Source organism: Typopeltis vanoorti, chromosome 21 (genome assembly GCF_054136105.1).
Source record: "Typopeltis vanoorti isolate ZY-2024b chromosome 21, IOZ_Tvanoo_1.0, whole genome shotgun sequence".
Lineage (NCBI taxonomy): Eukaryota > Metazoa > Arthropoda > Arachnida > Uropygi > Thelyphonidae > Typopeltis > Typopeltis vanoorti.
Window position 1 is genome coordinate 19,153,217 of NC_143569.1, and position 27,410 is coordinate 19,180,626.

At 34.9% G+C, this 27,410-nt stretch overlaps 1 protein-coding gene across 2 annotated transcripts in view; it reads left to right on the forward strand.

Moving 5' to 3' along the window:
- Positions 1-27,410, forward strand: part of LOC150094659 (NPC intracellular cholesterol transporter 1-like) — a 495,369-nt gene that overhangs the window by 451,518 nt on the left and 16,441 nt on the right. For both annotated transcript variants that reach the window (XM_090411343.1, XM_090411344.1), the window contains 3 exons: positions 10,164-10,277; positions 19,684-19,843; positions 21,979-22,070. In XM_090411343.1, the coding sequence (XP_090267469.1) occupies positions 10,164-10,277; positions 19,684-19,843; positions 21,979-22,064 (360 nt within the window). In that variant the 3' untranslated portion in view covers positions 22,065-22,070. The remainder of the gene's footprint in view (positions 1-10,163; positions 10,278-19,683; positions 19,844-21,978; positions 22,071-27,410) is intronic.

Sequence of the window (27,410 nt, forward strand, 5' to 3'; positions counted from 1 at the left end):
GAACAAAGGGATGAATTCCCGATGATTGGAGTAGATCTCGCATAGTACCCATATACAAAAATGGAAATAAAACAATGTGAGAATTAGGTATTTCACTACTGAGTGTTTCTGGTAAGATTTTGGTGAAGAACAAGCTCTATTCAGGCCAAATAGAGACTTTCAGGATCTGATTTTCACTTTACAACAAATAGTTGAGAAATTGTGGGAGTATAACAAAGATCTGTATTTAGTTTTCTAGACCTGCAAATAAGCACATGACAAAGTGCCATTATATCAAACAAATCTTAGTCTTTATTTGAGTATAAGTCGGCAATTAGAATTGAAGGAAGTACAGGAAGATGGTTTGATATTAAATCTGAGGTCAAACAAGGATGTACATTATCTCCTCTGTTATTCATTATCTATATGGATCACATTATGAAAGAAAGTGGTATTAAACCTGATATCAAAATTGGAGATGTTAATCTCAGCTCTTTAATTTATGCAGATGATGTTATACCTTTAAATAAATCCAGTAGAAGTCTGCAAGATTCCCTGACTAAATTGAATAACTGTTGTAATATATATGGTATGACAGCCAGCAGTAACAAGACAGACAATGAAAATAGAAGCATTGAAAATATCAACTGTATTGTGAATGGAGAACCTATAGAACCAATAAAACATTTCAGCTACTTAGGCACAATTTTTAGTGAAGATGGTAAATTAAATATGGAAATAGACAACAGAATCAACAAAGCTGGTATGGTAGGAAGTCAACTGAATAAATTTATATGGAACAAGAGAGAAATTAGTCAAAACACTGAATTAGCTATATGCAAGACAGTGTTCAAACCAGTTTTAACTTATGGATCTGAGAGCCGGGTTAGAAATAAAACACTTGACCAAATACTAGAGACCACAGATATGAGAGTCCTGATAAAGATTAGGTGCATGAACAGATGGAATCAATGGAATATCATATTAAAAATGAGGATATTAGGAAAGAACTGGACATTGTTAGCATCTAGGAATATGTTAGGAAAGCTAATCTCAAGTGGTATGGTCATTTAAACAGAATGGGAGAGGAAAGATGAGCAAGACAAGTGTTCATTCTCTGCAGGTTTGCAGGAAAAAGACTCAGAGGAAGACCAAGATATAGGTGGATTGATACAGTAAAATCTTCCTTAGAAGACAGAAATATGTGATCTGATAGTGTTGCAGTGTTGACAGATGGATAATTATTGATAGGAAGTTAGTAATGATGTAAGTTCTTCATGTAGTACTATCATAATATCCTGTACACCCATTGAGGGCAAATGTCAGGAATTTGATGACGAAGAACTTTGATTAAATTATTTTCTATTTTTAAAACTTTCAATTTATTATTATTTATTATTACCCCAAGCCCTCATGGAGTCAAAGACTAATCTGGGCGCTCCTTTTATCACACACAGCTCATCATACTGTGTTCTTGAACACACTCAAACTTCTTGCAGACACCACAATCTCAGGCAAGGCATTCCAATCATTTATAACTCTGCACGAAATAAACCTGCCTCTCACTCCCCTATCTCCCACTATTTTCTGTAGAACTTCTCCAGCATTGATCCTATAACAACCCCTTACCAACTTGTAGATCTCTATCATATCTTCCCTCTTCCTCCTGTCCACCAGAATATGCAAATTACATCTTCTTTGCTTTCCTCACACTCGACATTCCAGAGGTCAGAAACTACCTTAGTCGGTCACCTTTGGACCCTTTCCAACATCTCTTCATCCTTCTGAAAACCAGGTGACCAAATCTGGGCACCATAGTCCATGTGTGGCCTTGTAAAAATAATCATAATTTAAAATTCTGAATATTTTCACATATTGTTTATGTTAGTATGTTTATTAGTTTTAGTTTCATAACACACATTATGGGCACTTGTGATGTGCCCGTTATTGAAATTAATTTGTCAAAGTGATATGTAAAGCATTTAAAAAATTTATGTACTTACCATATTTGAATAGTTGTATTACTTTAAAAAACTTTATAGTAGTTTAAAATATTAAGTTGTGTTTTTTTGAAGACATTCTCTTGTCACTAACGGAGACAACGTGTCAGCCATTATATTTAGTTTCTCGCTTGCCATTTTCAAGGAGTGCACATGCTCGCTGAGAAGTTTGATGTGTGATTGACAGCTGACAAGAACAGCATTTGGTATCAGAGTAACGGGTAGAAACAAGAGTGTGTTCGAAAAGAAATGAGAACACAAGCCGGCAGATATTTAGATTTGGAGGAAATTGAGTTTTTTTTATGTGACAGTTGGAAGAAAATTAATAGTATATTCCAAAAAAGGAATCGTGGAACTATTGTTTCAAAGTCGAATAAGTATTGATAATTAAAAGAAAATATTGCTATAGATGTTTTAAAAGAATATTCGAGGAAACACTAATTGAAAGATTAGTAGTAGATTCCAAAAGCATTAGTGAATAAAAGAAGAAATTGCTATTTATGTTCTAAAGGAATGTTCGATAAAACTCTGATTAGGAAGTTTCATCTGTCTTAAGGACACTAGATCTAACTATTATTTCTACTGAAGTGAAGACAGAATTAAGTCAGGAAGAATTAATGTGTGCTACATGAGTGATGAGAAAGGATCCTATGAAAATGAAGAATAAAGTCATATCTTTGGAAAAGAGCCTTGACAGAGAAAGAAACTGGCTATGAACATTTTGTCATTGTGAAAACAAAGTGTTTAGTCTTAAGTATAAGTTTATTTTTTGAAAGGTTTTGGATCCAATTAAATTTGTAGTTAGTTATGTAATATTATTTGAAGTGTATATATATATATATTGTTTTTGTTTTATTAAATGTGTTTATTTTGTATTTTGATCTTTAGTCAGTGATTTTTTGGATTATGAAAGAAATAGTAAAAAACAGGTCATTGCACCAATCGGAGTGAACCCTTGTGCATATATAGGTACACTCGGAAATAAAAAAAAAAATAATAATTGTTGAACAGAGATCATCTCTATAAAATAATATTAAAAAATAATTAAAAATCCTATATTTAAACAATGGCATGGCCATTATGATTAATATTATGATAATATCCTCTATATAAAAATCTCTAATTATAACAATGGTGCAGTCGACATGTTTGGTTATGATTTAACTTTGTTTTAGAATCCAAAAAGTAAATCTTGACTCAAGTAAAATGGCTACAGGAGATAGTAATTCTAATGGTGAAGTTTCTTTAGTTAAAGATGAGGAATTTTTTAGGTTAATTAATCCAACTTTAGTAATACCTTCTTTCTCAGGAGATAGTAGTGAAAGCATAGAAACATATTTTAAACATACAGAAAAAATTGTAGTTAGTCAGATTTAGGAAAATGGTCAGATTTTCATTTGTTCATTATACTTCGTAGTAAATTATTGGGCAAATCCAAAACATTCTTAAACACATCTCCTTTACTGAGAGACACTGATAGTTATGCAACATTTAAAAGTCTGTTAATATCAGAATTTTTCAAGTGTAAGAGAATTAGGGCTTAACATTTGGAAAATTCATCAGTGCATTCAAGGTAGTAATGAGTCTGTTTCAGAATATTATCATAGACTTTGGAGCATTGCTCATAAATTTAATGTTTCATCTGAAGAGAAATCCTCTTTAGAATGGTTGCTGTCTAATCAATTTAGGCATGGCCTTAAAGATAATTTGAAAGAAACAGCATACAAGAAAAAGGTTAAAAATCTTGAACAGTGTTTTGAACTTGTTAGGGAAAAGGGAAAGAGACTTAGAGATATAGTTCATTCCACAAATAATAAACAGGTAAACTCTTTTCAGTATAATGAAACTGATTCTCCTAACATTTTCGCTGCAGATAAAGTGAGAGAAGGAAAGTTTCAAAAATTAAAAGGTGCTAAGAAAAATAAATAATATTAGGAAATTTCTGAAAATCTAACAGAAAATGTTCCAGAATCTGAGTCCAAAGTAAAATTACATGATTTGGGAAATTTAGAGGAACTGAAAACATTTCTTAGTGAAGAAATAGAAAGACAACAGAGACCAATAGTAAAAGGACAGGAACTTCTTTAAGATGATATCGGATTTAACAATATCCAAGAATCTTACAGATAATCAGTCTTCCTCTTGTGAATCTAATAGTATTGACAGGAATAATATACCTCAGAAAGGAGATATATTTCAAAATGCTTTAGATGCAGTAAACCTGGTCATTTTGCTAAAGACTGTTATGTTAGGGAAAAATCTTGTTTTCAACATAAGAAATCAGAGAATAAAGAAAAATCTGGGAATAATTATTATTCCAATATCATACTGGCAAGGACAGAAATGTCAAACTACTCATTAGACTTGGGTGAAGCTAAAGACAGCTCAAAACCTGAAAGAGAACTTGATGTATCATTAGCTCCTTATGCTAATGGTGATAATCCTTTGACAGTTCTACAAGGATTTATTGAAGATGTGCCTTGTGAAACCTTACTTGACATTGGTTCCCATATCTCACTCATTTCTTATAGTTTGTTTAACAGAATTAAATCTCTAATTTCGAATGACATTTCAGTTTTAAGTTATCCAATTAAATTAAAGGGAATATTTGAATCACAGATTTCAGCTGATAAGCAAATAAATGTTTTTATTTCAATTCTTGGTTTTCCATTGAAAGTTTGTCATCCATTAATAGTTCTTCCAGAATCATCAAATCCAAATATACAAGTAATATTTGGAATTGATTTTCTGAAACATCATGCTTTTGCATGCAATTTTGGTGATAATACAGTGTCCTTGTGTGGACTAGAATACTGTTTGGACAGGAAATCAGGTGACAAAGGAAAATTAGAGCAGTCTCCTGGAGTTTTTAAACATGATGATGATAATGATCAAGTATTTAATATTGAGACTCTAAAGAATAAGGAACCTAGTTCACAAATTTGGGAAAAGGATAAGATTGTCTAAGCTCAGAAAGATGATCCCATAGTTTAATCTATTTATGAAGCAATATTGAAGGGTGAAACTCAACTGGATACATTTTTAAACCTGGAAAACTTATATTTTGATAAAGATGGATTGCTCTTATCTAGACAAATGGAAGATGGAAGGTTGAAAGTGAAAATATTGGCACCAACTCAAATGATTTGTTGGATATTCGGAGGAAATTGAGTTTTTTTATGTCGGAAGAAAATTAATAGTATATTCCGAAAAAGGAATCATGGAACTATTAAGTTTCAAAGTGGAATAAGTATTGATAATTAAAAGAAAATATTGCTATAGATGTTTTTTAAAAGGAATATTTCGAGGAAACGCTAATTGGAACATTAGTAGTATATTCCAAAAATGGAATCCTAGAACTGTGAATTTTTTAAAGTGGAAGAGTTAAGACTGTCAATAAGCATTAGTGAATAAAAGAAGAAATTGCTATTTATGTTTAAAGGAATATTCGAGAAAACTGATTAGGAAGTTTCATTTGTCTTAAGGACACCTGATCTAACTATTATTTCTACTGAAGAGAAGACAGAATTGAGTCAGGAAGAATTAATGTGTGCTACATGAGTGATGAGAAAGGATCCTGTGAAAATGAAGAATGAAGTCATATATCTTCGGAAAAGGGCCTTGACAGAGAAAGAAACTGGCTATGAATATTTTGTCATTGTGAAAACAAAGTGTTTAGTCTTAAGTATAAGTTTATTTTTTGAAAGGCATTGGATCCAATTAAATTTGTAGTTAGTTATGTAATATTGTTTGAAGTGTATATATATTGTTTTTGTTTTATTAAATGTGTTTATTTTGTATTTTGGTCTTGAGTCAGTGATTTTTTGGATTCTTAAAGAAATAGTAAAAAAGCAGTCATTGCATCAATCGGAGTGAACCCTTGTACATGTATAGGTACACTCGGAAATTTTAAAAAAATAATTGTTGAACAGAGATCATCTCTATAAAATAATATTAAAAAATAATTAAAAATCCTATATTTAAACAATGGCGCAGCCTGTGTGATTAATATTATGATAATATCCTCTATATAAAAATCTCTAATTATAACAGCCTAATCAAAGCCTTATACAATGGAACAAGAATTTCCCTACTTCTACACTTCAGTGTCCTCTACATCATTCCCAGAAGCCTTTGTGTTGTCTTCACAATTTTGGCTACATGTCCCCAAAATTTCAGATCCTTATCCACTATCACCCCAAGATCTCTTATTTCCTCTACCTCCAACAATATATCCTCACCAAGCATAAATTCTGCATCCCATCTTTGTTTTCCAAATTTTAAAACCTTACATTTTGCAACATTGAATTCACATCCCCATTTCCGTGCCCAATCACTCAATCTATTCAAGTCTTCCTGTAAGGCCACAACATCTTCACTACTCTTCATGGTTGTCCCAAATTTGCATCATCTACAAACAACTGAATATCTCCATGCAAGTCTTCACCAATATCATTAATATACATGTTAAACAGTAATGGCTCTAAAACAGATCCCTGAGGCACTCCACTAGTGACTTTCCTTTTCCTGGATGTCACTCCCCCATACACAACTTGTTGATACCTATCAGATAGCTTGTCTCCGATCCAATGCACTAATCTAATATCCAACCCTATCTGCTCTAGTTTGACTAGAGCAGATGGGGTTGGATATTAGAGAGTACCTCAACTTATCATGAGGTACTCTCAAAAGCCTTTGTGAAATCCAAGTATATTAATGTGTGTGTCCTTCTCCTCTGTCCAAGGAAGCATTTATATAAGTGAAAAATGTGGAAGGGCCACTAGTGAAATTCGTGGCCCTTCCCATAATGCATAGCATTATACATGTCTGCAAGGAGATGTGCTTTGCATTATAGGAGATACTAAGATAAGGAGTGATGAGAGCTTGGTCCACCTTTACCACGAGTTGCCTCAGTCCTGAAGATACTTCAGATGCAAACTTTGTTTGCTTACACTTGGATAAAGAATTAAACCAAATTTATTATTGAAGGTGTATTTCAGTTTTGTTGAATGTTAAATCTATTCAAATTCTTTAAGCAAAAACATTATAGAGCATTCATGTGAAAACACATTTGCACATCAGCACTGAATTAATTCTGTGGGCTCTAAATAAATCAGCAGTAAAATCAAATAGCAAAAGCAAACTCTTTAGATCTACCTGTTATATAGCTTAACATAATGTGTCATATTTGGATCATTTTAACTTATGCATTAAATGGCCTGTGAACTTTGTGTTTTAGTGCAATAAATGAAATCTCAAGGGTGCTCAAAAAGTATTGAAATAAATGGGAAAATGTCTGTTTTTATTGATCAGCCTACTACTCTTGGCTTTAAAAAAAAAAAAAATGTTGATAGCATACTTAAAATGTAATATACTTGATCCATGTTCTATGTATTTTAGATTTGAATAAATTTAAGGAAACAGTAAATGTAGTAATGGAACATTTATTCCATTATTTACAGCTGTTGGCCTGGTTGACTGAGTGGATAAGCATACCTGCTCTACAATCAACTGGATGCAGGTTTTGTTATAGATGTTTTATGGATATCTTTAGGAATGAGATGAACTTCATTTGGTGTTTGAAACTACCTTTCTGCTTATAAAGTAGCTTGAAAAGCTCCATGTTTAATTCCTAGAATGAGGTGTTCAGAAGTTATGTAAAATAAAAAGAAAATTTAGCCTACTCAGGATATTAATGGCCAACCCTTTGTGGATGTGAGTCACATATAGATAGTGTTCACTACTATTATAATATGGCATGCCTTTGTCTTAAGCATCATTTAGAACTATCTATTGGTGATTCTACTTTTAAAGTAGACAGAATAAATCATTTTCACATTTTTTTAATGGATAGGCTGCACTCATTATATAGTCAGTCACAAAAAAATCAGTAATGTGGAATGAGGTATATCTTAGGATTGTTAGCTCATTCAAACGTCTATTTGGCAAAAGTCATCATTGTGAGATAGATTCAGAACGTTTTTTCACTTGATTATAAATTACATTTAAACTTACCAAGAAATTTTATTCTTGTTTAATCCTTTATCCAAGTGTAAGCAAACAAAGTTTCCATGTCAAGTATCTTCATGACTAAGCTATATGTGGAGTCTGATGACGACTTAGCATCAGTTGCCTTCTCATCAGTATCCAACAATAAAAAGCACACTTCCAGACATGCATGATGCTATGCATTATGGGAAGGCCACTACCCAGACCTTTTTTTTGACATTTATTGAGGTTGAATTAATGCAAAACACACTTTTCATATATAAGTAGTAAAAAGGTGTATCACCTTATTGTTAAAATACCTTGAATCACAGAAAGCTGTAAAAGATTTTTTTTTTCACTTGATTACAAATTATATTAAATTTGATACTTTATTTTTTTAAAGTGGACAAAGGATTAACCAATTGTAAAAATCTTCAGCAACTATTTTTTATCCAGAGGAGTTTGATATTAAGGTTATACACATTTTTACTGCTTGTGTGAAATATATGACTTCTGCATTAATTCAACCTTTGTATCCCTTGTGGGTTTGGCTCCCACTGAGACCTCAGTAAAAGTTAAAAACCAGTCTTAGGTCATTGTGGCACTTCCCATAATACAAAGTATTATGCATGTCCAAAAATAATTGCACTTTGCATTATGGGATACTAAGGCAGTCGATGCAAAGTCATTGGCCTCGTACAAGTAGTCTAGTTGTGAAGATACTCAAATTGCAGACTTTGTTTGCTTATGCTTGGATAGAGGATTGAACAAGAATATAATTTTTTGGCAAGTTTAATCTCATCGTTTTGAGTCAATGGGTAGTAATAAAAATTGATTCAAAATGAATTAATGCACATCTTTTGGACTATTTAATCACATTTTCTCAAAACAGTTTTTGTTGAGTCTTGGCTTATGTCTGATGTTTTATTCAAAATGTTGCTTCTTTCTACATATCTTCATAAAAATGGTACATGCTAACAAACTGATTCATGAGATGATTTGGTTTCTAGAATTAATGAAATATCAAAAAGGAAAAAAAAATGTTGAAAGAAGATAATACAGTTAAGAATTTGAATCTGTAAAATTGACAGGACTGAAATGGTGTCAATAAATCCAGTCCAATTTTTAACTGATGTAAGTAATACGAAGAACTTAATTTTTAATCTTTACTTTTTCGTATTGGAGATTCAATTGCCTTTCACAGTGAAGTAGCTTGGCTTCTTAAAAACTTGATACTGCAAATGATAGGATGGTTAATATTATCTGCATAGTCTGCTGTGACTGAAAATTGCTTGTGTTCTTCTTGTCTGTTTTACAGAATGAAAAACCAGTTTCCAGGTGAAAAGTCCTGATAAAAGTTCTTTGCATCCTGGATGGTATTTGAATCCAGGTCTTGCCAGCCAAAAAAGCATTGTCTATACTAAATGAGCTATAGAGTCTTTGTGAAGATTGTAATTAATAACAATTTCATCCCTAATCCAGACATTTACAAACCAGTTTTTCAAAAATCTTTTGAGTTAGAAGTATCAGAAGTCAGTGATTGGCCAGCTGATATAGTGTCAGACTCGGGAGAAATTTAAATTGAGTTTGTGTAAATGGTTCAGATTGTGCTTTTCAAAATACTTATAGCATTCAAAGATTATATATAACAGTGGATGCCATATACCTCCATATTTGATTCCATTAATGCTTTAAAATAATTCCTTGTAACTCTTCTGAATATGAAAAATTTAGTTGTATGAGCTAAATCTAGATTAAACTTGGCATATGTTCTATAGATGATGTTCCTTAAACTCCATGGCATATATGATATAAAATTTATAGCATATATGCCCTTTTTTTGTTTTTTTTACAAATTTATAAGTCGCACAGAATGTTGGAAGGAAGATTAGCAGGATAGGAATATGAATAAAATCTCATAACTTTCCAGAGCACTTTATTTAGCACTACCCTGCTGTATAAAGCACATAGCATAAACACTTTTTTGAAGAAAGTTTCTTTTCATGGCTGAAAAGAGAACAAGTTATGCAAAACAAACTTTGTCAATTTAACCTGTATGAGCTTTCCTGTCCTCACAGTGTCCCTCTTGAAGGTCATTGTGTTCCACTAAGTTATTTCGGACACAAAATATTGTTACATTTTTTAATAGTAAAAGAAATAAGTATTTATATATTTCCTTTCATTTCTTCTATACAGGGTGTTGGAATATCTGTGGAATTTTGCTCACACATCACTAGATGTTTTGCTATTAGTTTTCATGCAACCAGAGTAGAAAGAGCAAAAGAAGCTCTTGAAAGGATGGGTAGTTCGGTAAGTCCAAAGGACATTCTTTTTTGCTTTGTTGTTTTATTAGTAAAACATATATGTGTAATTATTTTTGAAATCATAGATTTATTTAAAGCCCTTTTGCTTATATATATGTGACTTAATCATCACCACTTGAAGTAAGATGTAACTAGGAAAACTCGTGTCCATCTTTAACTAAACTCAGATTTTGAAAGGAGAGAAAAATTTGTTTTTGTTATACAAGATGTAATAACTGCTATTACTCATCAAGATTTCACTAACAAATAGTAGAATCAATGGTGCCCAGTCTGTTTACTATCAGTTGCAGCAACGTTTACATTGCCAAAACAATTTAAATTTTTTGCAATGAGTCTTCTGACTCTGTGGAGGCACTGTTATAGTAGTAATAATTAAGTGGGCACTCATGATGGGATGAGATTAGAACATTTGTTATATGACTGATACATATACAACAGTAGCACATCTAGGTTTTTTGGCACCCTTGACAAATTCATAGTAACTCGCTTTTTTTAGTGTGACAATTTCATTTCACTGAGTGGTAAAATATCATGTCATTAGTGCCCTTGGCAACTGCCCAAATGCTATAGTATTTCATTGACTATAACATTGTCAATGCATTAAAAAAAATGCATGAAATTTTGATCATTTTTAATAATGTAGTTCATGCATTCTTTTTATAATATTTTAATAATTTTTATAAATTTTTATATTTTTATATATTTTTACAACATATCGCTTCAGAACAAATTTAATATTTTCCTCAAAATGCTATCAGTCATCATCAGAGTTAGATTAATTGTTAAGCATTTAAGTATGTCACAGTTTAATATGATAAAACAATAGTGTGCATTTGTAGTTATAATGATCAAAGTTATCAATTATAAGAACCTTTTTGTTCATAACTATGTGCTGAAATAACAGCATAATAAAACTTAAGGAGCTAATAATCACAGTTGATATAACATTTAACTATACTGTGATTTTGTTACTTATATCAGCACACACAACTCGCAGGGATAAGCAATTTGGAGGTGTTGCTCATGGAACACTAGTTTTGAACTCAGAATTTAGAATAACTTTAAAAAAGATTGGAGGCATAAATATTGCCTTCTCAAAACCCAAGAAATTTCACTTTTCTTGTTTGTTGCTGACCTGTCATAGATGTCTAGTTTTTTGCCATCCTAGTTGGACCAATTGCTAACATATCCACTTTCCAGCTAGTAAGCTATGCATTTAAATCCTGCCATGGGCATAGATGTTAGTGAATGTCTTTAGGCAGTAGATGAATTTCGTTTCCCATGCGTGAAACACCACACCCTGCTTATTGGGTTCTGAAGGATTATTCCTGAAGTATCTTCTGAATTATCCAATCCTTTGCCAACTCACAAATTTGAGTTGAAAGTTGGGAGTCAACAATGGGCGGTTACATACTCTATTGGTGGGACTATACTAGGGGAAGTGGGAGAAGCAAGAAATCTTGGGGTGATAGTCAATAAAATTTCGAAGTTCAGGGAACATATTGCATAGTTGGCAAAGGTAACCCAGAGGATCACTGCAATACTAAAAAGAGCTTTGGCAGGCAGAGATGAGTAGTGATTGCATTGTGTAAAAGCTTGATCAGACCACATCTAAATTATTATTATGCTCAAATCTGGTCACTAGGATTTCAAGGGAATGAAGTAATCTTGGAAAGCCTACAGAGACAGATAACAAAAATTATATCAGGACTGTACGAACGTCTTTTATGAGGATAGACTAAGAGCATGCCAACTACAGAATTTGGTAGTAGAAGATGTAGGAGTAATTGCAGGATTTGCACTAGAAAGATTTTTCATATAGTAGACCAAGGACACGGAACTATCCATGGAAGTTGAAAATGATGAGTAAGAGACTGAGAACTTGCTTTATTGCATGGAGTGTAGTTGGACCATGGAATCATGCCTGGTGAGGTGCTGAATTTGCAGACTAAGCAGATTTAAGGAGCAGTATATAGATTTTGTGTTGTCCAGAGTGGGCATCCCCATAGTGAGTTTTGTGACCCCATTGAAGTCCTTAATAATAATAATAGGATTTTCTCTTGGCATGGGTTAGAGAGGTTGACAGTTTCTTGGGAAGAGATGAAGCATACTTTCTTTCAATTCATTTTTTTCTATTATCCACCAGTATAACATTAACTAATATTCAGTACAATTAACAAACCACCAGAGGTAAAAACCTTGTCAAGAAATGCAGATATACAGGGGCTATTATAAAGTCCTTATGCAGTTTTAAATTTTCAAACTTCCATTCTGTACATGATGAAAAAAAATCAATCTGGGAGGAAAGGGGGGGGGGATATGAGGGTCACCTGAAAAATTCTCAGCCTAGCAATTAAAAAACAAATTTATAATTTCAAAATAATTTTTATTTTTCAACATAATCTCCCTTAAGACTAATACATTTATTCCAGCGATGCTCCAGCACCATTATCCCGTCCATTTAGTGGTTCTCAGTAAGATCTGCAAAATACCCCTCTACAGCTGCAATGACCTCTTGATTCGAAGAAAAATGCTGACCAGCAAGGAAGAGATAGAAGCCAGAGGGAGCCAAATATGGGGAATAAGGTGGATGTTCCAACAATTCATAGTGCAGAAATGAATTTGATGATTCATGAAAGATGATTTTTTTCTTCTGCAAACTGGGTCTTTTCTCAAGTCTGGTTAAAACAATAACCGGGGAATATTATTCCCCGGTTATTGTTTTACCCTTTTCAAGATAATTAATAAACAAAATGCCTTCAGCATCCCAAAACATCGATGCCATGACCTTACCTGCTGACGGAACCGACTTTGTCTTCTTTGGAGCCGAACAACTTCTGTCCACTGTTTTCACTGCTGTTTGGATTCTGGTGTGTAATGGTGAATCCAAGATCATCCATAGTAATAAATAGACACACAAAATCAGTTTTATTCTTGTTAAAACACTCCAAGCATTGTTCAGAGATTTTCATATGTGTGTGTTTTTGATCTGCTGTGAGCAAGCATGGCACCCATTTTGCACAAAGCTTTTTCATTTGCAATTCTCCATGCAAATTATATCCTACATGTTCTTTTAAAATGCCTATAGTCTCAGCAATTTCATGCACTTTGACTCGCCAGTATCCAATACCATATTGTGCACTTGATCAACGATTTATGGTGGTGTTACACTTTTTGGACATCCATGTGGATCATCTTCAAAGCTGGTACGATCATGTTTAAACTCAGCAGCCCATTTCTTAATTGTCGAAAATGAAGGAGAAGAGTGCCCATAAACTTTCATGAACTTCAAATGAATTTCTCATCATTATCAAATTCCTGCCATGTACTCTCAAGGGGCGTACAGGATATGATAGTACTACATGAAAAATTTACATCATTACTAACTTCCTATCTACAATTTTTCTCCAAATCAGTCTGTTACTTTTCAAGACTACAACATTCTCAAATCTTATATTTCTCTCATCTAAGGCACTTTTTACTGTATCAATTCACCTATATCTTGGTCTTCCTCTGGGTCATTTTCCTAGTAGGAAACACTTGTTTTGCTAATCTTTCCTTGCCCATTCTATTTAAATGACAATATCACCTGAGATTAACTCTGCTAACACATTCCTGGATGCTGACGATGTCCTTTCCTAATAGCCTCCATTGATGCCATTTGTTCGTGCCCATGATCTTTCTCAGGACTCATATCTGCAGTCTCTAGTCTTTGGTCAAGTGTGTTACTTCTGACCCAGCTCTCAGATCCATAAGTTAAAGCTGGTTTGAACTCTGTCTTGTATACAGCTAATTTAGTGTTCTGACTAATTTCTCTCTTATTCCATGAATTTATTCATGACTATTAAATTATTTAAGGAATTTACAACATATACTGGAATATTAATTTAAAGAAATTTAATAAATACTTCCTATATTTCGGCAACGTCACATTGTCATCTTCATGGGAACATACAAATATGACACGTGCATGCAGGCACTACAAAAAAGCAAATGAGGCTGAAGATAAGAAACTATAGTTGTTCCTAAAGTCCTAATGATGCCCCCTAGCGGGCTATATTGGGTTGGCCTGGCCATTGGACCAATGTTCTCATGATGTAAGTCTCCCAATGGGGCAGCCTCATGCACCCAAATTTGGTGAAGTTTGGAACGTTTTTTAGAGCTGAGGCAGATTCTATGAATAATTTTTCATACTTAAACTTGCTGCGGTGTATTACTTTGGCTTTCTTCCAATGTATTCTGTTGCGAGTATCCAGAGCATGGTCTGCAAGCCCAGAGTGGCTGTACTGGTGAAACCGGATGTAGTCTTTGTTTTTCGAAATTCTGATATTTGCTGTCCTGCCTGTTTGGCCAAAGTAGGAGAGTTTACAGCGAATATCAGGATTTCCAGATTGCAAAACTTAAAACAGATCTTTGTTATATTCCCATGATTTCTCAACTATTTGTCGTGAAGTGAAGATCTGATCCTGACAGCCTCTATTTGGCCTGAATCCAGCTTGTTCTTCACCAAGCTTTTCTTCCACAATTTTTCTCAACCGTTTCTCAAGTATGCTTGCCTAGATCTTGTCAGGAACACTCAGTAGGGAAACACCTCTGTAATTCTCACATTAAGTTTTATTTCCCTTTTTATATATGGGTACTATGAGAGCTCTACTCCAGTCATCGGGAATTCGTCCCTTTGTCCAGGCCGTCTGAACTATGCAGTGCAGCCACTGTAAGACTTTTATACCATCATACTTCAACATTTCTGGTCGAATATCATCTACTCCTGCTGCCTCTCCACATTTCAAATATGGATATGTATTCCTGACTGTATGCCTGTTGAGTGTTTTTTACCACTGTGCAATCACTGCTTGTTTCATTTAGCAATTTTTCAAATTACTCCATACTTCAAGGATATCTTTTTCTCCCATTTTCATGTCACCTTTATCATCTCTAACTCCTTTTACAGCACTCTTTCCTCAATTTCTGAGATTCTTCAACAACCTCCAGAATATCTTGCCATCTTCTTGATATTTATTTTCTAGGTTCTTGCCAAAGTCCTCCCATGACTTTTGTTTAGCTAGTTTTACAGTGTTTAGCTTTCTTACATTTGTCTCTGTATTCTCTAAGAGCACAAGCTGACTTATTTGCCAGGAACTTTTGATATGCTTCCTTCTTTTTTCTTTAACTTCTTTTCCACTGTCTCTTTAACTTCCTGTGTCCACCAATGAAGTTCTGATTTTTCTATCCTTGCAGACAACCTCACCACATGCCTCTCTGGCTGAATCAATCAGGGTTTTCTTCAAGGCTTGCCACTGAATCTCCAAGGTTTGGTTCCTGTTCTCAAACTCTTTCATTTTTTCTTCAATAATCTTTGTGTATTTTAGTCTACCGTTCACATCTGAGAGCTGCTCAACTTTTATTCACTTTCAAACTTTCATGTTATTCTTTTCAATATGAAATTCAGTTTTATCCTGCTCAAGACTAAATAGTGATCACTTCCAATTTCAAATCCTCTGCACACTGATATACTGCGCCAGGGTGAAAACATCACTATCAACAATAACGTAGTCAATGAGACTTTTCTTATTCCTTGCCTCCTCTCCCCTATGTGAATTTGTGCACATTTTTATGTTGGAACATGGTGTTAGTAATAACCAGTCCATGTCCTGAGCAGAAATCCAACAAGTATTTGCCATTAGTATTAGCTTTGCTCTTTTCTCCAAATTTTCCCAAAATATTTTTGTATGTCTGTCAATCATTTCCTACTCTGCTATTTTGATCCCCAACAAGGACCAACTTTTCCTTTTTCATTGTGTCAGTTGCTTTTTCTAAAGCCTTAAAAAATTCCTCCACTTTTACCTTAGTAGAACCTTCTGTGGGAAGGTTCTACTAAGGTAAAATAAGCACAAATAAGTCTCATTGTCCCGTTCCCCATTCTCATATTTGCCCACATTACTCTACTTGAGACTACCTGCCATTCAAGAAGATTAGCCTCGTATTTTGTGTTGAATACTATGGCTACTCCTTCTTTTCCTTGATTGTCATTGCCTGAATATAACATTTTGTATTTATTGCTCAGAAAGATCTCACCAGTTTTTGTCTTTTTTGTTTCAGTCACCCGTATTATGTCGATCTGGTACTTATCTAGTTCCTCAGCTAGCTCCATTTCTTTGCCATTCAGGCTTCTTATGTTGATAGTACCGATCTTTAACTCTGGTGATGTTGAGTTGGGGTGTGTTTTCAGATTTGTTCCAGTAGCTGACTTTTCGCTGTTCGCCCTGGTTCCCTGGTGAAAACAAAAGGGGCCTTTTTTAACCGGGCATGGCCCCAGCCAGTATGAAATTTTGTCTTGTTGTAACATCATTTTGTATTTTGGTTTAAGCTAATAAGCGCATCCCCGTTCGTTCAGTATCCAGGTAGATACAAACAGGGTGCACCACAAGAAGGTGAGGATTGGACATTAGGTGAGAAGCCCTGGTCGATTTACCGCATTCCTTTAAAGCTATGTGAAGGTCTCCTCTCAGTTATGCAGCTTTGACCCTTAAGCACTCTAGACTAACATCCGACCATATTTATTGTATATAACTTACGTATAGTTTATTTTTCTTAGTATTTTACTTATTATTCCCTGTATAATTCACCTACCAAATTTAAGCTGTTCTCATTTATAATGTATCCTAATTTATTGTAAATAATGTACCAATTACTTACTGCTATACCACTTGTGTTCGAATATGAAAAAAAAAAAAATTCTTTTTTTAATTTTGAGTAAGCCAGAAATACATAATAAATTTATGATTCATGAATGTGCTGAGATTCAAGGTAAACAACGAGGTCAGGGACATTACTAACTCTCTTTCTGACACTTTTCTACCAATGCTAGCTTTCTACAAGTCATTCTTCATTTTACTTGCTACATTATGATAAAATTCTCTAAAAATTTCTTAACCTGTTTCACTAACTTCTTTTCTGTTCATAGGCTGATTTCTCCTTCATCACTCTCCTACACTGCTGTTTTATACTGCTAAGTCTCATCCTCTTCTCATGATATCTTCTTTTCCAATCCACAACATTCTTTTTTATGCATTGTTATGATATCCTACCTATAATGCCCTCTATCTGAATTGTATAACTTTACACTTTATGTTAAAGTGTTCTTTATCCATTTAACTCCCATGTGATTAATTCTCCTGACTAAAGGAGTTCTTGGTGGCAGGGAAAATTTTCATTTGAAGTTTTTCAAATTCTTCTTTCAGGAATGGGATTAATGGAAAGTTAGGAAAATGCTAACTTAGATTTATTCTTGCTAAATATTAGGAAGTATATCACCAGCTGAATATTATGAAGTATATTTGAAAAACAGCAGTAACTCTTATATCTACTCTTAATGGAAACAAAAACATATCTTATTGAACTTTGGATCCCGTCTATGTATGGTACTATAGATTTTTAGTGAATTATACACCCTCTGTTCAAAAAGAAACTGAATTTTTCGAAAATAGAAGAAACTAGTGGTGCCACCTGTTGTTTCTTTTTGTTGTCAAAAATGGCAACCTTCACTAGTGTTGTGTCAACTGTTTATGACATTTGTTTCATTAGAAGCTGAGTTATAGTGCCCAGAGTGACTGTTTTGACGAACAGTTTAAAAATGAGTTTCAAAAGAGAGCTGCGATTGACTTTTTTGTTAAACTCTGTAAACGTTTTACCAAAATGCAACAAATGCTTCAAAAAGCATACGGTGATGAATGCTTATCCCGTACTCAAGTTTACGAGTGGCTTAAGCAATTTCAAAGTGGTCGTGAGACACTTGAGGACGACGAAAAGCTGGGCCATTCAAAAACTGGACTGAGTGAAGTTAACATCCAGAAAGTGTGTGATTTCATCAAAGAAAACCCAAAATCGTCGGTGAGATTGATTGAAGATGAATTGGAGGATTCCAAAATCAACTGTGCAACACATTTTGACCGAGAGTTTGGGCCTTTGTAAACTGAATTCACGATTTGTTCCCCACAAGTTGACTGACGACCAAAAAATGTATCGAATTGAACACTGCAAGGACCTCATTAAAACTGCTTGTAAGGATTCAAACTTCCTTGAAACGACCATTATTAGTGGCAAAACGTGGTGTTTTGAGTATGAGCATGAAACAGAGTGCTGAGTAGAAACCACCAGAAGAGGGGGCCATTCAAAAAAAAAAAAAAAAAAAGTCACTTGGAGAAGTCAAAAGTAAAGACGGTACTGATTTGTTTCTACAATTCCAAGGGCATTATCCACAAAAAATTCATTCCGCATGGCCAATGGTGAGTTTTTTCTTGAAGTTTTGAAGCGATTGATAGCGAGAATTCGTCGGTGATGCAGGCAGCTGGTCACTTTTGCACGATAATACACCATCTCATCATTCGAACATTATGAGACAATTTTGAGCAAAAACCAAGTTTGTGTGGTTGATCACTCGCTGTGTTCACCTGATTTAGCACCCTGTGACTTCATTTGCGATGAAAGGAAAGCAATATGGCACCATTGAAAATGTTCAAGCGGCAGTACCCTCAACAGTATCCCAAAAACCGATATAAAAAAACTCATTTAACGAATTAATTGACCGTGCCAAATGCTGTATCGAAGTTGAGAGAGAGAGTATATTGATTGAAATAAATGATTTTTATAATTATAATTGGCCTGTGTTTTATTTTCTATCAAAAATTCAGTTCCTTTTTTACAGAGGATGTATATATATTTATTAGTTGTTCCTGGCATGATTTTTCTCAGAAATTAACAGGCATTTTTCCAACTTTCTTCTTTTTATTAATTATTTATTAATTATTTTTTTTATGTGTAGACTGTTCAGATTGAGTTATGCTACTGTAGCAGGCTATTCTTAATTATTTCCTTCCTTTACTAATGCTTCTATCAATATTAACAGTTTCATAATGAGTTGATAATTTTAATTCTCTCTCTCTCCACTCACACACCATCCAATAATTGATTCCAAAATAAATTGGATATGTACAAATAGCTATTCCCTCAGTATAGCTATTTGTACTGATCCATTTTATTAATTTATAGGATTAAATTTGTCATAGTGAGTGACTGGAAAGAAAAGTTCAGTGTCATACTCACCAGTCATAGTCTTGTTTATGAAATTAAATGTTTTAAACAATTTTTGAAATCATTTAGAAAATAGGAAAGTTTCTTTTACATAATAAATCTAAACTATAACAAAAGTTCAGCAGAATTCAATCTTCAAGTTCCTAAGAATTTTGCTAAAAATTTTTTCTTAAGATTTTATTGTGCACAGAACTTATTGAAAACTAATATCTTCCTCAACATGCTTCAACAAAAGTAAATAAAAATGAAGAAAAAAAATCTTATATTTTGATACACTAAAAGGTTTTTGTAATTATTTCTAGGTGCTCTCAGGTATCACATTAACAGACTGTGGCATTCTGACCTTGGCCTTTGCCAAATCTCAAATTTTCCAAGTTTTTTATTTTCGTATGTACCTTGGTATTATAGCCTTTGGAACAGTACATAGCTTAATCTTCTTACCAGTGCTGTTAAGTATAATTGGTGAGTAAATCTATCATGTGATTTTTTTTTTTTTTTTTTTTTAATCACAATGTAGTATGTTGGTTTTTATCATATTAATTTGCATGGATTTTACATCATGGGCTCACTTTAGTGAGTATGAGCATGGCAAACCTGAGGTACCTGACTGGATCATGCCTTACTTCATGTAATATACATCTGTTATATTATCTGTAGACTGGTCCTCTACCCTTCTTTCTTCTCTTCTTGCTCCTTATCCCCAATGCTGTTAGAGTATTCAAGGGCTAGGGGTAAATCTTTCCTATCTTGCTATGTCATTTCGCCTATTGCAGCCATCGAAGGGGGCAAGTTAGCCCCAATAGGTGCCGGTCCCAAGCCCGGATAAATGGCGAGGGTTGACGTCAGGAAGGGCATTAAGTCATAAAACTTAACTGCCAGCTCTAGATATGATTGAATGAGTCGAAAAGAAAGTGATACAAGGGCTAGGGCATATCCCTTAAGCAACGCACAGCCACATCGCCCTACAGCTGTGAGAAGTGGACGAGGGCTACTGCATCAAGGGCAGTTGCGGTTAAAGAAGCGAGCCCAGCAAGTGGAGAGAATGTTGAATGTTGGAAGCATGACTGGAAGAGAGGTGGCAGATGTGATGAGGAAGAGGAAGTTGGACATTTTATGCGTGCAGGAAACAAGGTGGAAGGGAGAAAAGGCGAAGGAACTAGGAGATGGGTATAAATTGTTCTACTCTGGAGCGAATAAAGAGGGAAGAAATGGTGTCAGAATTGTGGTGTGTGGCAGAATGAAAGGCGAAGTACTGGAAGTGGGTAGGAGGAACGACAGGATCATGCAAATGAAACTGGGTCTTGGAGAAGAGCAGCTGGTCGTCTTATGTGTATACGCCCCACAAGTTGGCTGTACAGCAGAAGAGAAAGATGAATTCTGGAACGTGCTTGATGAAGAAATGAGGGAACTGGAAGAAAACGAGATGGTGATTGTTGGAGGAGACTTGAACGGACACATAGGGAGACAGAATCAATTAGAAACAAAGGAAGGACAGAGCCAAGCATCCTCATGTCCATGGAGTGGTCATCCACCCACTTGGCCACAATTTGGGAGTGGTGGACCGGTGCATTGTCTTGCTGTGGGTACAGGTCTCCTGCAGGGTGCTGTAGGCACAGAAATGGGTGCACATGATCTGACAGCAGGTCCCTGTATCATTTGCCAGTGAGGGACGATGTAGATGTACCAGGGGGCCCATTTCATCCCACGTAAACAGTCCCCATACAAGGATACCACCACTGGCCTGAACTGTACCCTGCTGACACAAGGGATCCATCGCTTCATGTGCTTGGCAACGCACTTGTACCCTGCCATCAGCATGTACCAACGTATACCTCGCATCAATCCAGCCGACCATTTTCCATGCGTCGAGGGTTCATTGGCGGTGTTCATGCACCATGCTAATCTTTGTGCCTTGTGACGTGCGGTGAGCAGAGGTACCCTAGTCGGGCAGTGGCTTCTGTACCATATAGCGAGGAGATGGTTCTGGATGGTGTGGCTGCTCGCACGTCCAGCATTGAATTGGTGAGTAATCTGCATCACTGTGGCTCATCTATCTGCTGTTACTAGCTGACACCGTTCCCTGTCATCGACACATTGTACATCATGGCAGTTTTCCCTGGCGGCCGTGGTTTTACCCGATTCCATGTACTCACAGTACACTCTTGACACAGTGGCCCATGAAAAGCCCAGTGCCTGCACGACTTTGGAGATGGCGTGCCCCATACGTCTGGCTCTGACTATCTGGCCGCAATCAAATTCACTGAGATCTCGAGTTTTCCCCATTCTGTGCTCGACTATTGCTCAGACGGTCAGTAGGTCTGATGACATCCCTGTCACACGGCAGGTATCTCTAATTCAACTGCTCATGAGTGTGTGCGTGTATATATATATATATAGTTAACTTTTATTTGGAACTCAAGCTCACATTACTGTTTTCAAAATGTACTACTGTCTTTTGTACTAGTACTGTTAATGCAATTTTTAAGTCTCTTGTTATTTTTTGTATATTTCTTTGATTGTGATACCTGAAAAAGTTGATCCGTATATATATATATGTATAGCAAAATAACTTTTGATGCTCTAATGTACTTTTATAGGGCCACCTGCAAAGAAACAAAAGCTCTATGCTCATCAGTACCTTCAAGATCAAGAACTTTCAGCAGCAAGTAGAATAGACACTTAAATCAGTGTAAGAATGTTTGATAGTTGTGCAGTTCATGTTAAATAATTATAAAGGCTAGTTTTCTTAAAGCAGTTTTTTAATTTTGAGATAGCATATACAGATAGATTAAAGGAAAGAAAAAATACTTAATTTCTTTGATCTTTTGGTATTAGCAATGCTTTTTCCCCAACTCCTGTAAAATTGTCTACTATAATATCCTCAAATGAAATTATTTTTCAATCATTAACAGAGAAGTATTATGCTGATATTAATGTAAAGTTCTAGTATTGAAAGTTATCTGACTTCATGATGCTCCTAATATTTAATATCAAATTATGTGCTGGCTGTTTCGTTTTAAAATAGATGATGCTTTAAAATGAAATGGGTAGCACACAGTCATGTTGCTGGCTTGCCATGTATATAAAGGTTTTTTGTCATTTATTTTCATTTCTTTCAAATCTGTGTAATTCATTTTCTCCTCATTGGTTTCATGCATGTTTTTTGGCTATCTGATAAGTATTTCTATGCTCAGTTATTGGTTATCTGTGTTCAGTACTTCTAATTATAAGCTGGCTCAGCTCTGATCAAGTTCTGTATTGAGTTATATCCATATTTACCTTCAAAAAATGCATGCAGGTGTGTCAAATTAATAATCCTTCCTTAATTAAATAGTCATCATAAAATAGCTTTGCTTTTTAACTTATATCAAAATTCTAGTATTTCTATGCATACAAATACTAGAAATTCTAGTATTTCTATGCATTGCAAATCCCTTTTTTGGTGGTTTAATTGTTTAAAATTCATAAATTTATAGTGATCATTATAATGTAATGCTGGTCTTGATGGCCAAGTTTGTAGCAACTCCACTACACAATCAATAATGGGGTTTGAATCCTGCAGTAATGGATGTTTGTGAACATCATTATCTGATAGCTAAATTTTATTGCCCATGCATGTCCTACTTATTAAAGCCCTGAAGTGGCTTGGAAAATGTTCAGTTTGGATTCTAAAGCATGATTTTTGAATTGTGTAATCATTACCCCACAGTATTAATATACTTTTCCTGAAAGGTTTACTAACTTTCTTAGGTAGGATTCACATAAAAATAAAAATTTTTAAAATATATTATATTACTAAAATTGCTGAGGTGAAACTGAATAATTTATAATATATTATGCTGTTGTAATATACAGTAGTAATGGAACACAAAAAGAAAAGCTAGTTCTTCAGACCTCCATTGATTCAGATTCATCATGTGAAGCCCTGGTGTGTGTGTGTGTGTCACACACACACACAGTTCATCATAGTGTCTTAAATATATTTGCACTCAGGCAGTGTATTCCAATCATTTTCAACTACTCTCCATGCAAAAAAAAAGCCTGCTTCTCACTCCTTTAATTAGTCTCCATGTACAGCTTCCAGGGATGATCTCTTTTCTCCTTCCCCACATATCTCCCACAATTCTATGATAAACCTCTTAAGAATTAATCTGATAAGAACCTCTTATCAACTTAAGGTCTCTGTCATATCCTCCAATATCAACTAGACTCTAAATTGCATATTCTCAACCTATTTTCATACTAAACATTCTAGAGACCAGAAACCATCTTGGTCAATCATCTCTGGACCCTTTCTAATAGATCTTCCATTTGAAAACCAGATGACCAAATCAATACAGACTAGTTGATGTGTGGCTTAAGGCTTTCTACAGTCAAACCAGAATCTCTTTACTTCAACATGTCAGTGTCCTCTGCATCATTACTAGAATCTGTTGTGCTAGTCTCTCAATTTTAAATATCTTCTCAAAATTTTAGATTCTATCCACTATCTCCCCCAAATCTCTTATTTCCTTTACCTCCTTCAACATATTATTATTAAGAGAGACCTCTAGGGAGACAGACTCATCAAAGGAGGCCACATATCACCTGCACCAGCTGGCATACCCTGAATACATTCACATCACCTGCACTCACCACCTGAAATGATAATCCATTCCCACACACACACACACCACTCTATGAGAGAAAAATCTAGCTTGCCTCCTCCTTCACTATTTTCATTCTCAACTTCCATGGATGAGGATGCCCTCTCATCCTCTTCCCACCCTCTGTAAAATAAAGAATTCCATCTACTGATATCCTGTATACTCCTTTTTCAAGACTGTGAGTATCATTTATGTCACTTCTCTTTGTCCTGTCTGCAGTCTACAAGTTCTTAATTTGTATTTTACAATCCAGCCAGATATCATGTTTAACACTCTCTCTTTATTTCTCTCTCTATCTCTCCCTCTCTCTTCCTCCATTGCTCTATCAGCATCACCACAGAAAGAGACCAGACCTGCACACAACAGCCCAAGTGAGGTCTTATAAAAAGATAAAATGAAATCTTGTATCAAGGTCTTTACAAGACCTTGATACAAGATTTCATTTAATAATGGACTTCCTTATCTTTACATAACAAGGTTCATTTCAGTATTGCAATTATCCTCTTGAATTTTATTTGCAATCTTCAAGATATGGCCCTTAAACTTCAACTTCCTATCTACAAAAACTCCAAGATCCATAGCTTGATCAATTTCTTCTAGCATAATGACATTGGATATAACATCATACTAAAGTGCACAACTTTACATTTACTAACCCTGAACTGATTGCCATTTTCATGTGCCACAATTCCATCCTATTCAAATCATGCTGTAAGAGCTGCATTCCTGATCAACAAATAGTTGTATCTCTTCTGTCAGATCCTTCTTAGTGTTATTAATGTAAAGACTGACTAACAATGGACCAAGAGCTGATCCTTGGGGTACACCACTGATCACCTTAAATTCATGTTAGAGGTTTAATGGAATATTAACAGCACTGAGAAAGGATTAAAACTAATTTTAATACTTCCAATATTTCGTCTCCGTCACAGAGACATCTTCGGGGATTACAAAAACTGAAGATGTCTCTGTGACGGAGACAAAAATATTGGAAGTATTAAAATTAGTTTTAATCCTTTCTCAGTGCTGTTAATATTCCATTAAACCTCTAACATGAATTCTTCACAGCACTTAAGCCTCAACAAACAGATCACCTTAAATCTTGCAAACTCACATTTCCCTATATACTATTTTTCGATATCTGTCAGTAAGACATCCTGTTATCCATAGTGAATATTTCATCTCTTGCTCACTCTGAGTGAGCAAGAGATAAAATAGCTAACATAATCTTGAACTCTCCATGATGTTACATTTACAAGGAAGAAAGACCTTTATGAACTGCTCATCTCAACTATATCCTCCACAGTAGTTGTCCTTAAACCATTTTCTCCAATCAATGTCATCCTATCTTTTTTTTTTTTTTTACTAGCTACATATTGAAAGAACTCCCTAGGGTTTCTTAGCTCTTTGTTAGCTAACTGCTGCTCATACTGCAATTTTGCTACCCTTACCAACCAAATTGCCCTCATTGCCTGTTCTTTGTATTCTTCATGAAATTGATCATTACCACTCATCTTATGTTGCCTCCATAACTGCATGCTTAATCTTTTCACACCTACCTTATTTAACTTTCTGTCCTTTCGAACACATTTAAACATTACTTCTATTAGATAGTTCTTAAATAGCACCCAAGCAACATTTGATCTTCTTTCCACCTTACCACTACAAGTCTCCTGAGCTTCTCATAATCACCAACCCTGTAGTTCCACATATATCTTTTCCTCACAGAAGTCCTCATGTGCCCTCCATTATGTACTGAAGTGATTATTCCTGAAGAACTCGAGAAATTCATTTTCTTTACTTCCAGTTGCTATCTTGTCATCCCAATCAATATTGTTGATTTTAATTGACATTCATGATCATGACCACCACATTATCAGGTCTATAGTTTGACTAAGTATTTCATTCTATTTACCTCTGTCTCACACTATGCTTTCTCAAAACCACTGTCACTATTCCTCCCCTGCATCTCTACCTTGTAGGACATAACTTTTTCTACCATCAATAGCACTCCATCTTCCTTTTTGCCCTTCCTGTCTTCATGAAAAACATCATACCTTTCTATCTCTATTCCTGTCAGGATGTCATCCTCATCCAACCATGTCTCACTTATCCAACAATTTTTGGGTGAAAAAACTCAGTTAATGCAACCATTTCATTTTCCTTGTTTCTGATACTTCTAGCATTGTGTACAAACATAATAGCTCGTTCCTGAATCTATAACAAGTTTAATTGCTACCCTTATTAGCTGTGACTTCTCCATATCTTCCTCGAGCAGTTTTTTTTTCTCCTTACTCAAATCCAGTGCTCTCCTTACATCCCATTCTCTTCTTGTCCACACACACACACACACACACACACATTTATTACCTTCTGTGAGCATCAGCCTTTTTCATGCTGTGTTCCCCTGTCTACCCTAAGTCTCCCTGTTTGTCTTGCATACTTGTTCTCATTCCCTACACTCATGCTGCTCACTTCTCCATTCATTAGTACCACCTTAATCTCTCCTTCCTTACTCTTCAACTCCTTTCACATCACTTCTTACTTGCTCAGATTGATTTCTCTGCACTCATTACTCTCCTTTTCAGAAGCAATCTCTCCAAATGACTTGCACTAAAACTATTCAAATGCAGTCAATTCATCCTTGAAACTCATTTCACACATTAACAAACTGCACTCCTTTCTCTTCACACATTTTTTGCTAACATAATCATTCATAATCCTTGCTCTCCACCTCATCTCATCACTGTCATTCCTGGGCAGCACACTGACTGTCTTTCCTATCATGCTATTATCTTTTATCCTTTTCAATAATTTCCTGATATCCAGTCTTACATTCTCCTTGTTCCTAGTTAAGTCATTTGTTCTTACTACCACTACCAATTCTTTTTCTCACTTATTCCTCATATCCAACACCTCATTTGCTCTATTCATTTTACCTCTTTCATTATCCATTCTGGAACCCTCTCCAAACCCAACTGCTCCCATTACATTTTGGGCCATTCCTTTCTTATTTACTCATACATTCACTTCCTCTTTGAGCACTGATTATTCTCATTCTGACTCTCCTCATTTTCCTTTGTACTTCTATTCTCATTCTCCATACTCATGCTACCTACTTCTCCATTTATACACTCCTTCAATCTCTCTTTCCTTACTCTTATGTCCTTCCGCATTGCTTCTTACTTGTTTAGACCCATTCTCTATGTTCATTACTCTCCTTTCCAGCTGCAGCCTCTCCAGATGACTCTTATATTTGTTCTTCAAACTCACTCCACACATTCACAAACTAGACTCCTTTTCTCTTCACACGTTTTTTGTAATATACCATTCATGATCTTTGTCCACTTAGAAATGGTTTTGGAAAATTTACAGAAAAGGTG